The sequence below is a fragment of the Fusarium mangiferae genome (genome assembly GCF_900044065.1).
Source record: "Fusarium mangiferae strain MRC7560 genome assembly, contig: FMAN_scaffold002, whole genome shotgun sequence".
NCBI classification, from domain to species: Eukaryota; Fungi; Ascomycota; class Sordariomycetes; order Hypocreales; family Nectriaceae; genus Fusarium; species Fusarium mangiferae.
This window is the reverse complement of record NW_024573922.1, coordinates 1,151,278-1,166,279: the sequence shown is the minus strand read 5'-3', so window position 1 is coordinate 1,166,279 and position 15,002 is coordinate 1,151,278. Positions and strand designations below refer to the sequence as shown.

The following is a 15,002-nucleotide window of genomic DNA, read 5'->3' as shown; positions in this document are numbered from 1 at the left end:
AGGTATGACGTATCAGTTCGAGATTGAGAAAGACTCTCACTGACGGCTTAATGCAATTTACTCAAAATCCTGAGCTAACCATTTTATCAGCTTTATATAGACAATCGGTTCGATAATACATACGTATTCCGGGCCTCGGATAGATTCTATCTCCGGATCGTCAGATACTAAAAGCTGAGGCTCTTGAGGCGGTGCTAGTGGAGAACCGCCATTTCCATTCTGGGACATATATTTCCCTTTTTGTGTTAGCGTTAGCGTGGTCTTGCATGTAGATCCTTTGTGTCAGCACTAAAGCAGCAGTAGTACACTCAGTAGTATGTAATCTAAGTTCTTTCTAGGCCAGGGAAGATTCTACTACACCTCCGTATATATTCAATGAGTGGCCTCATTGAGTCTCAAGATTCTCCCCAAACTTATCACACAGAACACAAAGCACTTTCCATAATTCCAATACAATGATGCAGACATTCTTAGGTCTCCTGGTCGCGGCAGGTGCTATGTCCTCTCCAACTCCTCAACCTCCGACAGTCCATACTCGCAACGGCACGCTCATAGGTTCCACTACAGATCATGTCGAGAACTTCTACGGAATTCCATATGCTCAGCCTCCAGTTGGTAGGCTCCGGCTTCGACATCCGCAGCCAATTGGCAAATCTTATGGGCGTCTGCACCTACCAGCCAACATTAGTGATGTCACTGCCTGTGTCCAAATGGACCAGGATCCTTCTTTAACCGAAGGCCTTTCAACGTCTCTGACCGATGTCCTACATGGAGTGGGTGGCAATTTCACAGGCAAGTCCGGAGAAGATTGTCTCACCATCAACATCCAACGCCCATCCGGTACCTCAGAACATAAGAGACTACCGGTTCTCCTATGGATCTACGGTGGCGGCTGGGAGGTCGGCACTACACAGATCTACGACGCGTCAGCTATCATTGGGAAGAGCGTGGCCATGAGAGAGCCTGTAATCTTCGTCGCACCTAACTATAGAGTCAACGCATACGGGTTTCTCAATGGCAAAGAGATCCAAGAAGCGGGGTTATCTAACCTCGGTCTCAGGGATCAACGCAAGGCTCTTGAGTGGGTGGCAGAGAACATAGAGGCTTTCGGTGGAGACCCAAACAAGGTCACTATTTGGGTATGTTTAGTCTACCTCATACTCTGTATTCATGACTGACAGTATAACAGGGAGAAAGTGCCGGTGCTGCTTCAGTGTTTGATCATCTGATCATCAATAACGGCGATCATACTTACAAAGGCAAACCACTTTTCCATGGCGCAATTATGAACTCGGGCACGTTCGTCAATACGGTCGGAACAGCGCATCCTAAAGCCCAGAAGGTGTTTGACACGTTTGCCTCTAATTCAGGTTGTAACCCTTCAAAGCTGGGAAAGGCGACAATTGACTGCCTTCGTCAAACTCCGTCAGCAAAGTACCAAGCCGCGATGAATACCCTACCGAACTTCAGTGGCCCAGACAGCAACAACCTAGCATATATCCGCCGGACCGATAATTCAAGCTCCTTTTACAGCAACGTTCCACAAGACGCTCTCCGAAGGGGTAAATACGCCCATTTGCCGATTATTGTCGGCAACTTGGAGGACGAAGCTACGATCTTTGCAGTATCTTCTCGAAACCTCATAAACTCAACTGAAAGCCTAATTTCATACTTCACCACCTGGTTCACTGACGCACCGCGGAAGTTGATTAGCGACTTTATCGCTACGTACCCGAACCATCCAAGCGCAGGACTCCCGGCTGGGACAGGTGATAAATATGAGCTATATCCCCAGTATAAACGGAACTCAGCCATTCAAACAGACGTCACGTTCGAAGGCGGTCGACGTGTCGTTTTGGGCTATCTGTCCAGGGTTGTACCTACTTGGAGCTATATCGGCACCTACCTTCACAAAGACCCAAAGATTGCACAGTTTGGTACTTACCATACTTCTGATCTCGGAACCCAGTTCTTTCTAGAGAACCCGACAGCAGCAAACAATATGAACGAAGCCTATATTCACTTTGTCAATTACTTGGATCCCAATGGAAGGAAGGGCCGCTTAGGCTGGTGGCCAAGATGGAGTGAGAAGTGTCAACAACTTGCAAACTTTTCCTCTACTGCAGTTAGTTTGACTGGAGACAATTACCGAGAGGACAGTATTAAGTTCTTAGAAAAATATAGCTCTCAACTCCTTCAATGACTTATATAGTACTTAAAACTATTTAGTTTAAGAGATTTAATGTAATTAAGTTTTTACAAGTTTATTTTAATTTAATATAGCATTCTAGGCTTTTTATTATTATTAGGTAGTGAAACTTTTATTTTAATCTAGGGCAACTCTCCAATAATATCCTCGATCTCCATGCAAAGGATTGTAGTCGGTTCATTATGGCAGCCCAAGTTGATGTTGGAAGCCTTGGTCGGGTCTGCTGCAGAATCCTTCTTAGACGCCATTCCCATGACTTGAGATGAAGGTAAGGAGGTTCCAGAAAAGATGGTATCCATGGATAGGTGAAAAGGTGTCACGAGTGTGCGAGTGAGAAGTTGAAAGTAAGAGGAGCAGACTTGTGGATTGAAGAAACTACCGGGACGCGTCAGACGTGGTGGAGGCAGTGATTCGGAGGCCTCGAGCACGCCAAAGCTTCGCCCACCAAAATACTCGAGCACTGCAAAAATGGACCACGCGACGCTCTTAGAAGAGAAACAAAAGGCCCTTTAATTGAAATGGTCCCATTCAGTAAATGTCGTTATCTACATAAGCTCTCAGGGACTACAACCTCTTGATCAACTTCTGACTCAACATAAGCCTTGATACAACAATCAGAAACGTTGCAGCAGACCCGACACCCGCCGCATAAAAGATGGCCGCTCTATACGGCTCAATCGACGAAGCCTCCGATGCGCCCGCGGCATCAATCAGAATCCCCGCCAAAGGCGCTCCCATCAAATATCCTGGTGTCCAGAATGACGTCATGAGACTAATGGACGCAGCAGCTGATCCAGGCGCAAGTGCAGCTACAGCTGTCGGCAGTGCAACAAAGAAGCTCCCATTCGCGCATCCATTAATGATGGCGAAGGCGAAGAGTGGCGGAAGCGATGAACTGACGGGCCAGATTGCTAGCATAGACACGCTATTAATGAGAGCTGCAAGAGCTAGAGAGTTGAAAGCACCTATGTGATCGCAGATCCAGCCTCCAAAGAGTCGACCTACAGCTGTAGATGCGCCGAAGCCCGCGACAAGCCCTGCACCTGTTGAAGCAGAGAGGCCGATCGACCTCGCGAACACGGGTAAGAAGAATGGCGGCACAAATAGAGCAAAGACACCAACGGCGCCTGACATGGTGAGAGTCAGAAAAGGCATGCTCTTCAACTGTGACCAGTCAAATCTCGATGTTGTTCCACCACGCCTAAGCTCTGTGAGGAGAAACGCGCATGGAATTCCTGTCACAAGAATCGAAGCACCGAGAATTCGAAACGTCCATTGAAGTCCAACCTTATCGATCATGGCTTGCGTCGCCAGAGGAAGCACAGTTGCACCAACACCACCTCCAGCTTTGACTATTCCATTGGCTGTACCGAGTTTACGGCTGAACCACTGAGTGGGCATGGTGTTTGTCGCAGTGTACAGCAGTGATGTTGACAACCCGACGAGTAGTCCAGCAATGCAGAAAAGCCCAGCCAGGTGCTCGAGGGTGAAACTCGTGATGATCAAGCCGGCCCCGAAGAAGATTGTCGCTATGACACTGGTGATTCTTATGCCATACTCTCTTGACAGTCTGACAGATATCAAGCCGAACGCAACCATGCAGGCCATGTACAAACTTCCAACGAAAGTAATGGTTCGAATGTTAGTATGAAGTCGAGGCGATTGAACAATGGCAGCTTGCAAGACTCCCCAGGCTGTTGTGTATCCGTTTATCCAAAAGAGGAGAATGAAGCATGATGCGACAATTGTCCAGCCATATCCGCCATCAGGAATTGCACTCGTGGCGTGTTCTGGTGGCTCTTCTTCATTTCGTGCGGTGTTTTCATCGCTATTGAGTGGACTCTGGCTCAAAGAAGACATCTCCATAGCATCGCCTTGGCGTGACGGATCCATGCTGGATGTCGTGACGGGCTGTGCGATTGTGTTTGTGGCCATTTTGATGAAAGGGACGACTCGAGATGTATAGGACACTTCCGCTTCCAGGAAAGAGAACTATATACCTGAAGAAAAAAGCAATTGGCACAGACGTTATTGGCGTCGAAGTAGACCTTCATCACATGAAGGGCGCACTTACAGGGCGTCTACACTCATCACCTGAAGGGCGCGCGTAAGCATAAGCATAAGCAATGACGGCATTCACCATGCCTGTACAACCATCTTCCTAGTCAAGTTAGGCTATCTTTCACCGCTGATGAACTCATTCCCAAAGCGGCTTCAACGCGGGGTTAAACATTGTGTCCTTACATCTGGGGCTTTGCATTCTATTCACTGACTCTCATCTACAGCCTTATGTAGAAAGATCGCGAAGAGTGGTATTTTTGCATATGTCGACTTATAATACTGCACTGGGTGTGCATTCTTAGGGCGCAGCCAGATCAAGATGTGCGGTCTTGAGAACTCTTCAACCTTGGAACTTATCAGCATATGTCACCATGATGCCATGAGAGATAGGCTTCGAGGCGGCGGCTGCGAGTTTAGCCAGTGGACGATGTTGAATTAGAAGAACTTGACTCATAGTGCGGAATAAAATGATCTCTATAGATAACCGGAAGTGGATGAAGTTGGCGAACAGTATCAGTAAATCAATGAAAACCTCTACGTTGAGGTGTCGTGAGTTCCGTCGGACAAGGTCTTCTTTTCACATACGGAATTCCGCTCATAAAGCACAGCGAACTCCGTAGGTCCGTTTCATCAAGATGTATGGAGCTCCGCTGCTCAATAAGCACTAGCTTTAAACCATGTGTGACCAGGCTCTGTACTACAATGCTCTGGAACTAAATTGGTATTCATTTCTATTCCTATTACATCACCAAGTATACCCTACGGGCAAAATTTGACCGTGTTATTCTTGTAACATGAAAATCCTTACGTCGATGCTATGCCCTTCCCCTTCTTCTTGCTTGGACAAGTTATGCTAGGACACGTCTCAGCTGTGACAACCATCAATACGTGCACAAGAATACTGAACCATCCAGAAGGTATGAGCTTAGCTCTACATCGGGCTACCGAATAACTAGCTCGGTGATACCTTTTTACTGATTAAATAAAATTAGGCCACATTATCTTTCTCCTGATCCTCCTCATTTGCCTTGTCACATTGAGGTTGTTTCTCTGTTACTTTCTCCTTCACTTCCTTTGTTTCCTCCTCCCCAGTTTTCTTCTTGCTAGGGCATTCTGGATTCGGGCAAGTCTCAGGAGTAAAGGTGCCGCCCACGATAGTCTTCATTTCCCCATTGATCACCAATGACGGAGAATGGAAGGTCGTTGAACTAGTTAGTCCTAAGTATGATGGGCAGTATACCCACTTCAAAGTTTTGGTATGCTCGCAGGCAGTGCAGTATATTATCTCGCGAATACACATATTATTGCTGGCGTAGGCAATGTTTCTGAACACAATATCTTCGTTAGTGGACAGAAATCCTCTGGTCTAAAGTTTGTTGTTGAGGGTTAAGTTGACACTGAGTGCAGGACTTTATAGTCACCCTTCTGTGAGATATCATACGATCAACACCATGACATGCATATGGGCTTAAATTCAATCAAAGGGCCTCGTGAAAAATGAAGTGAAATACGGTGAATCATTCTATTAGGCCATAACTAAGGTTTAGACTGAGTGAAGAGACGTCATACAATATTACCGCGGCGAAATCGATATCCAGCCAACAGCTAGGGAAAGCTTTCAGCGTCGGAAGAAGAAGCAAGTCAAAATAGCACAGATATGAATGCGACCTTCTAGGATGAATATCTCTGTACTGTGAATCATGTCTCACGTTATTCCGTAGCCAGGGTTTCACAGTGAGCCGCATTGGCACATACACAAAGCAAAGTCATCACATCTCCCTTGATAGACTAGAATTTCGAGTATTATATTCGCCATAACGCGAGAAGTCTTCTGAAAGTCAAGTATTGCACATTAAGTTCCGTCATGGCCGTAGTCATGATGTATTGTTGATCAAGCATCCTCGACATATCACTATTCTCCAAGTCTACCGTGGTGCCAGTTTCTTGATTCCAGCTATCTGATCATCATGAATCCATTTCCAACAAGCGCGTGTCCAGTCCGTACATTGTAATGAATTCCATTCGATATATGCCATCTGACCTCCTGGCCGCTAGAAAAAAGGAGGTTCTGGAGTATATGATTTGCCTGAAGCCAGCCAGGCATTGTATTGAGCCATACATATTGAGCAATGATCGAACGGCGAACTTCTGTCCTGATCAACTTCGGAGCAATCGCTCAACTCGCAATGTGTCTTGTTATCTCTCCGAGCCTTTTCACACCGACGAATGTCAAGACCAACGCCTGTCGACGTGTGGCACCGTCTGCAGCGATAAGTGATGTTTGTAAGCCAGCACATAATGGGCCAGTAGCGTTTACAAAGCTTAAAATATTGGATCTTAGTATAATAGTGTGGAATCGCAATGAAGTGTAGTGTTGATGTCAACGTGGGAGGGAGAGATCTTCTTGAGGCTAGGATGACGGGTTTATATACTTGGGAAAGGTCAGTGATTCGCAAGGATAATGTGTTGATTTCAGATACGTTGGCCCTACAGTGTATCAAATCCTATAATATAAGGGTCATGGCTTTGTTACAGTGCATCAGGCACAACGCCTCACCCTCACAGCGTCTGGGATCTACCGGATGGTATGGATCCCAACACAGCTGAACGATGCAAGTAAGCTGTCAATCTCTGATTCGGGTACATTTCCGGATATCCCAAACATGATAGACAGTAGCTTATGGGAAGTCAGAACCTACAGAATCACAAAGATAGACCGGTGATATATGGTCCTTCGGATCTTTGCTAGGACAACATGTTCAGAAACGGTAAGTTCTATACATGTACCTTCTCAGACTATCTCCTATCTTACTATTCATGGAGCTTATAAATATGGAGGTCATGACATCAAGGTCAGAAATAAATCGTTGAATTCGAGGTTGAGGTTGCAGGTGCAGACAACAGCATCACATTTTGTTCGGCCCTTAAGCCTCCGGGCTTTCTACGCCGACCTCATGTAGTGAAAGGACCTCGTCACGCGCAGGACAACACATTGTAGATCCTTTAGACAAACAGTTTGGGAGAGGTTTCCATTAGGTCAGCTGTCACCAAGCTAACTTTACGTCAAAACCACAAGAGATATGTCTGGTCTCTACCATAAGGGACAAAATCTACTCCCCGAGGCTGACAGCCCAAACTCCAAGAGGGCCCATCCTAGACTTGATACTCTAGGTAAAAGGTGGACGAGGATAGTAGGGTCTTCCCGCCCGCACAGCTGCCTGCCACCGATCGTATTCCCTCTCACATAAAGAACATTCAGGCCACCTCAAAAGCCGATTCACGGTCCCGTCTTCGCAATCCTCCAGACTACAACGCCATTTGCCCTCTGCAGCCGCTCTCGCGCATCTTTGGGTGCTGTACTCGCTACGTATCACCTGGCCACACCGTAAACACCGGAAATAAGTGGTGACACAGACACACATATTAGCGCGTTGATATGCTTAGCGATATTATATTTATTTGAAGTGATGTTGATCGAGATGAGAGTGTCGGCAAAAGAGAGAAATGACTCCAGGCTCTGAGATTGACGAAGTAGATATACTTGGAGAACATCGGTGATTCGCAGCGAGATATTTGCATTGTTGAAGAATTTGTGTTCCACTGAATATAGCAAGCGCTACCTTACCTTATATATGTAACTCAAGTTTCACAATCGCGCTGATGAAATCAAGATTGTATCAAAAGTGTAACATCACGGATTGGCTAACATAGAAGCGCGCCATATTGCATAATAGGAGGATTGGCTAACTGAGCAATATTAACCCATGTTACACGATATCTTTCACAGAACAATTTAATTCAGATCAGTGAGTCAAAGTCTTCATAGTTACTCATAAATTAATCAGAGATAATCTATGAGCCGGAAGTACTCATATTAGTGTATTTATGGTAAATTGGAAGTTATTAGATCAAGGCAGGTTCTTCTTCCAGGCTATCTAGGATGTCATTTCCCATAGTCCTCATACCCAGGGAAAGGCGGACCAGGTGTTGGAACTTCGTCACCGTTATCTACACGCCACTTCCAGAAAGAGAAAGCCTGAAGACATGTTTCACAGTCTTTAAACGACTCCAAAATTTCCCAGGGGCTTGTCCACTTCGCATCTGGGCAAACATGAGTGCCTTTGTCCCTGGCTTTGGGACATTGTATAACTTGGATATTAGATTTGAGTTGACATTTGCAGCGTTCGCAGAGGTGGAGCATATCTGTGACTTGGCACATATCGGGGCTTGGTTTTTGAGATTGGAGGGATTCTTGAATTTGATGGGAATCAAGATCAGATACTTGTAGCCTCCTAGGTGATTTAAGCGAAGGAGGATTCTTCTTTGTTCCAAGTGAGAAGTGATCTTCCAAACAATGATGATGATAAGATTTATATACACTCAGAAGGCAAGTTATTAACAATTATTAGCATCAATTGGCTATGCGCTGTGCTGGAGCGATCAATGTGCTAGGAGAATGATATGCGATGCCATTGAGGTGACTCTAATGAGTAGTGGTGAAGGTGGGCAATATGCAGTTCATGTTTTAGCTAGTCTGCTGCGAATTAATCATCATCAAGATTCCTTCCATCACCGCGTCACCTCAAAGACAAGGGCACTCAATTATGTGCCGTGGTCCTGTACCATGCAAGTAGTATCAACAATATAACAGCTCAGCTAACCTCACCAGCTCTATGTTGATTCATTCACTGGATCAAATAATTAATCCAAACGAAGCATAATTGAGATACTTCAATTGAGAGATTCCTAAATGAAATGATCTATGCCTTCTTATGGGCGTCAAGTTAGTAGCGTCGGAATGGAGGATAAGGATCTGGAACGGGCCATCCCCGTCTCAGATCTTCCTGCCATTGATTGAACTCTCGTGTACATGCCGAGCAGCTGGTCCAAGGCTTTGTTCTCCAGACGGGTTCACTTGAGGTAGTATTTCTACAACTATTGACGCCTTGCTGCAGGGCCGTCATACATCTTGTAATGTTAACGTCGGAACCGAGGTCTTGATCGCAGCGTTCACACTTGTAGAATATGGCTGTCCTGTAGCACATTATCAGGGCCTTACTTTGAGGTGCGTTTGAGGTCTGGAATATGCCACGTCTATAGTTTTAGAAAAGAATAATGGTATTCTGGGGTTGCTGATGATTATAAGCGAAGTACTGTAGAGGGTTAGATTTGATGCTGAAAATATAAAGAGCTTTTATACGCATGTCTCAAGCTTCACGTAATCACGACAGAGCAATATCTACGCATCACTGGAACTAAATCTTACAAGACCCTTCTAGAATACCTGTGACAAACAGGAGTATCAGAAAGGAATGCAAACTGTTATCACAGAACAAATAAACAAGCAGTGAATTGTGTACGATTCGGATTCTACCTCTTCAACTATAGGAATGGTGGATTAGGCTGATAATAGTGTCCCTGGCGCTGAGCAGCCAAATACGCATTGTACTCCGCCATACAGGATCTGCACTGGTGCCAAGGGGTTACTGAATTCGCGTCCCGGCGCTCGCAATTGCTCTTTGGGCAATCCCTTCCATGTGATATAGCCCGCGCACAACATTGGCGACGCTCCTCTTCCAGTGTGATTCTCCCACACCGGGAACACGTATAAGTATATTTAATAATAACACACATTCTTAAAAGATTTTCCCACGCTGTTATCTTGTTATAGAGCGCTTTTGTAGACTTTGCTAAATTGTGTTGATGGAGTTTATTTAAATAAAAGGAAACAGCTATCTTTCTTAGCTAGCCAACCTTTATACACGATGAGAGACAGTGACTAACTCTCGTATCTCGAGTAGTTGTCTGATTCAGGTTCAAATATTGATCATCTCAAACGACGGATTAGGGTCGTAATAGAACCCGGCTTGCTGGGCCGTATACCATGCTTGGTATTCTCTAGAGCACGCGTCACACTCCATCCAAAAGACCGGCCGTGAGACATTATTTGATGTGCAATTGCTTGGCGGGCAAAGGGGCTGATTGGGGTCAGGGTTTTGCGCACATCTTGCATAATCCTGCTTCGATCTGGTGACACAACGACAGCGGCAGCAACGGAAAGTGACGTTGGCGATATGGCACATTGTGTTATCTAGCTTTTGGTACTTGCTGTTAAATCTGGTGTTTGATTCGAGATATTTAGTGTTGTATATTGAGGAAATTGATGTGAGAGGAAGGGTTTCTTCTGGGTGCCAGTACTATAGCTTTATATACTTAGAGAAATATGGTGAATAACAAACAGCTACTAACTTAGATGCGCAGAAAGTACTGTTTCTAAATACTATGATGAGTGAATAAGTTAGTGCTTGTATGTACGCAAATATCACTCGACCTGTGCTGTTTGACAGATTTCTGAGTGCAGCATAAGCCACTGCATCAGTGAAGTCCTTTGCGCTACAGTAATCATATGCGCCTTTTTCTAACAAAAGCCTTGAGGTTACCACGAAGGTCTAGACCAGTATCGCCACTGCACCACATCACTATCTTCTCTCGGCCGGATTAAGCTCTCAGCCACATCACTACCAAACCTAGTACCTTACAAAGCCATCATTTTCTTGTTCTGCTGTGTAGTACGCTGCAACACAAGTTTCACAATACCACCAATTCAGCACCCTGTCTTCTGAACTATGAGTAGAATAGCGACTGGCACATCTGTGGCGTCGCGATCTTGCTCTGGCGGGCCTACAGCGCCTGATATCTCGTTCGGTATCCAATACTCCTCTGCATTTAGCGCAGATATATGTTACGGCTATCATGTGGCACATCACTTATGTTATTTCTTTCTTCGGGTAAGCTTCAATAAATTGAGGAAATTCTCTTCTTGTTAAGATTCGATTTGATTACGATTTATATGCTTATGAAGCTTCAGTGATTGACCTACTAGGGGTACGAGCTCGGTGTCTATGTAGGCATCGACAAAACTTTTATTGGTAGTGATGTTAAATCATAGGTATCTATATAAGTGATTCACTGTGCAGCTGGCTTTGACAAAGAATGTCCCTAAGTCGGAAAAATCCGTGCACTGTCAACCAGAAGACCCACGTTGTTTGTCTGCCCAGGCGGTTGTATGTCATAGGTTGGTTACAGCACTGGGCGAGCAGGCAAGCTTACCAATCCCTGTATTTTCATCTCTTCATACTGTTTAATCTACCTTGCTTAATGGATTCTTTGTTGGCTCCCTCTTGATGTCCCCTTTTTATTGTCCAAAGTACACCTTGTGAGGCTAAGGCTCAATTACAACACGTACTTCACTGAAAGCGGCTGAAGGCTACATGGAACAAATTCGACACCAACCTCTCTTTTCTAGCCGCAAAATGACATATCAAACCCTGTTTCCGCAAAATGAGGACGCGTAGACATCATCTGAGATAAGGCTCTCGGAATCCCGAACAAGCGTCTGACGAATCGCTGGCCCTTGGCGCTCGACCAACAAACCAATCACGGACCTTCAAAATTGCCGCCCGGCCTGCACAAGTGGCTTTATGTCTAAGTTTAAGCATAATCTTGACGATCCGGGATCCCGATACCGCCGTCTCATGCTTTGATATAAGGTGCAATGGCACAGCCCTCCAGGGAGACGCGGTTTTCTTGCTTGCATTGCCACGTTGTTGTAGTCAACGGGATTTCCGTTTACCGATTATTGTCAACTGCCGAAGATAAAAGAGTCGTCTTATTCCAGTCTGAGAACTAAATCTTCATAATAAGCCAGCACTAGGTATATCCTATACCACAAGTTTCGAACCTCGACTTCCAATCACTCGTTAGCTTCACCTTGCATCACTTGTTTCGAGCACCCGACGAACAAAATGAGCACCGAGCAAAGAGAACGATGTGAGAAAATCTCTCCCGACTGTCCCCTCGAGGACACCATCTACGGCTATGTCCCCAACATGGGCGGCAACGCATTTTTCGGCGTCGTCTTTGGTATCTGCACCCTCATCCAAGTCTACTTCCTCATCCGCTACTGGCGTCTCTGGAAAGGCTTCACCATCCTCGTTCTCATTGGCAGTCTACTCGAATGCTGCGGTTACGCCGGCCGAATCCTCATGTCCAAGAACCCATGGGACGGTGCAGCTACATCAATCCAGTTTGTCCTTCTCATGGTCGGCCCATCGTTTCTCGCTGCAGCACTCTACATGACGCTTCGAGCCTTGGTGCAGTACTTTGGAGAGCAGTATACCAAACTTCCAGCGAGGTTTTGGACATGGCCGTTCGTTACTGCTGATATGCTGGGGTTCTTCTCCCAGTGTGTTGGTGGTGTTATGGCGTCGATGACGGAGAAGTATCCTTCCCTTGGAACTGTTGGTCGGGTAATCATGGTGTTTGGCGTGACATTTCAGGCTGTCGTCATGGCCATTGCAGGCATTCTTGCTGCTGACTTTGCTTTCCGTATGCGTCGAGAACGTGGAAGTGTCTTTCGACATCTGGACAAAGACCTCAACATATTTCTGATCTCTCTGACGGTTGTATTCTTCCTCGTTCTCACCCGTTGTATCTATCGGTAAGCAGCGTCATCTAGTACCTATATCGACACACCCTTGCTTAACAGCTCTAGTATTCCCGAGTTGGCTGGCGGTGTTGGTGGACACATGATGCGGCAAGAGGTTGAGTTCATGATTCTCGATGGCTGGTAAGTTCACTTCGCATCTTTGAGCCACTTAATCTCTTCTCTGACATTCGGGTCTTGTCAGCATGATCGCCATTTCCGTCATTCTGCTCTCCGTCATCCACCCCGGTATCTACGCCACCGCTATCCATGGCCGTGCCGACCACCGATCCAAGTCAGTCAGACTGATGGATCTTGAATCAAGCGCATCTCGAGATGGTTCTGGTAGGATACCTGCAGGTAGATCACAGAGAGGACACTCGAGCAGATCACACAGATCGCCTTCAAACAGATCACGAAGATCACCGTCAGGCCGTTACGAACCTCGACGAGAGCATCGACGTGAGCCTTCAGACTACTGAGTCCGTGGAGACGTCGCGGCGACCACACGCCATGGTAATAAGAGGATATCACAACAATGAGTGAGGGATATACAAGACTGTTAGTAGTGGTTGCAATTTGTTGTTCTGGAAGCTTCTCGATATCTACTGTTCTATTTGGGAGTGTTCTATTTGGGACTGTTCTATTTGGGAATGGTCTTGTCTGTTTGTATTGTAATTTATGGCTGCTCTAGAGATAGAAGTGTATATCATGATGTCGTTAGACTGCCACTACTCTATTTACGCATCGTGTTACCCTTTGCTATCCTAACACTCGCGGCCCAAAGCTTGCTATAAAATAGGCAAAGGTTTCAACCCACCAACCACTAGCCCAACACGCTTGTCCAACTGGGGTTTGCTGTTCCTGTCCCATCAAAGTACACGAGATAGTAGAAGACTGTAGTGATAAGGTTGAAAACTGTTAGCGTAATGCTTGTACTGGCTGTCGTGTTCAATGCCAGGCCCCGCACAACCAATTGATCCGGAACGACGCCTATCCTTCCCAGCCATGCTCCAGGATGACCCGCAAACAGATGATCTTCCTGCTCTTCGGCGGCATCTTCACCCAAGGTGGATTGCGCTTCCGATGTCGCATTCTGTTCATCTTCCGAGCTACCACGAGACAGCAAAAGCACCAGCAGAGTTCCGATCGATTCCAATAGCTTAGTTATAGCTATGCTGACAATTGCGGTACAGATAATCAAGCCCGAACTATAATTGAATATGTCCATCCACCTCGGTGGCGGCTTGATCGTTGCTTGCGATGGATTCCTCGTAGAAGGCTGTCTTGCAAGCCCAAGGACCACCATGACCAAGTAGAAACCTCGCATCGGTACTATATAGAATGATCTCGAGAGGTCTAGGCGTCGTCGCGCGACCAAGTACGCAATCCATATGACGACCTGCAATGCCATGGAGAAGCTGACAATCATCGCGGCCCAGTCGCAGAGACTCTCTAGTTCGGTGGAAAGTTTGAAAGAGGCTTGTCGACTGATATTAAACCATATCCAAAACTCAAATGGCGCTTGGAGAAATGACGACAAGAGGACATCGGTTGAAGTTGAATCATCCTTGCCGTGGAGGTTCCCTTCTGGTTCCCATCCACAAATGGACACCAGGAGTTTGGTAATATTGGCAAAGAAGAATATAAAAGCACATATCTGCGTCGCAGGCACGCCCTGGAGACTAAATACTTTAATAGTCTGCGGTAGGACGGTAAATATGGTCGAGGCCAATCTGATGACCAGGCCAGTCGCTTTTGGTGAGTTGCGCCGAGTTTGTTGAGTGGAATTCTCTGACGACAAAAATCTCGAAATACCTCGGGCCAGTACAAACAAGTCAAAGATTGAATCGATGAGACAGACAGCTGGGATAGAGCGAACAATATCGACGTTGCCTCCAAAGAGGTCATTATCTCTTCTTCGATTGCCTGATGGTTGGGCTGCTGCTGCTGATGCTAGAGAGGCGAGTATCCAGAATGCTGTTGGGCCGGTGACCTCTGCTGGCGATTGCGAGTCGCTGGACATATTTGCATGGCTTCGTAAGAGAGACGCGTTTAGAAACCGGTTTCAGTATAAGATGACGCTCCAAAGACATTGATAAAGATAAGCGAGGATGATTGGGGCGGTGTTTGGTTGTCAGCCTTGAATCTGCCTGGTTATGGCGGAGTCGTAGCGTTAGTGTTGTACGCAAACAGAGGGGAAAGCTACAGGCCAATATCATATGTCAGGCCAATCTTGGTGTACGC

General features: G+C 46.1%; 4 protein-coding genes across 4 annotated transcripts; 2 read left to right on the top strand and 2 right to left on the bottom strand.

Annotated features, from left to right (window-relative positions):
• Positions 1–455: 455 nt before the first annotated feature.
• FMAN_06320 (uncharacterized protein) lies at positions 456–2,203 on the top strand (the record flags this gene model as incomplete). Its single annotated transcript, XM_041826915.1, has 2 exons — positions 456–1,139; positions 1,190–2,203. 2 exons carry the CDS (start codon positions 456–458, stop codon positions 2,201–2,203), a joined length of 1,698 nt encoding a protein of 565 aa, XP_041677930.1.
• A 128-nt stretch (positions 2,204–2,331) lies between these two features.
• On the bottom strand, positions 2,332–4,144 carry FMAN_06321 (uncharacterized protein; the record flags this gene model as incomplete). The annotated part of the gene is made up of 2 exons (XM_041826914.1): positions 2,332–2,716; positions 2,781–4,144. 2 exons carry the CDS (start codon positions 4,142–4,144, stop codon positions 2,332–2,334), a joined length of 1,749 nt encoding a protein of 582 aa, XP_041677929.1.
• Positions 4,145–12,075: 7,931 nt separating this feature from the next.
• Positions 12,076–13,237, top strand: FMAN_06322 (uncharacterized protein; the record flags this gene model as incomplete). Its single annotated transcript, XM_041826913.1, has 3 exons — positions 12,076–12,770; positions 12,825–12,899; positions 12,961–13,237. The coding sequence occupies 3 exons, from the start codon at positions 12,076–12,078 to the stop codon at positions 13,235–13,237; spliced, it is 1,047 nt and encodes a 348-aa protein (XP_041677928.1).
• A 344-nt stretch (positions 13,238–13,581) lies between these two features.
• On the bottom strand, positions 13,582–14,781 carry FMAN_06323 (uncharacterized protein; the record flags this gene model as incomplete). Its single annotated transcript, XM_041826912.1, has 1 exon — positions 13,582–14,781. The coding sequence occupies one exon, from the start codon at positions 14,779–14,781 to the stop codon at positions 13,582–13,584; it is 1,200 nt and encodes a 399-aa protein (XP_041677927.1).
• Between the last annotated feature and the right edge of the window lie 221 nt (positions 14,782–15,002).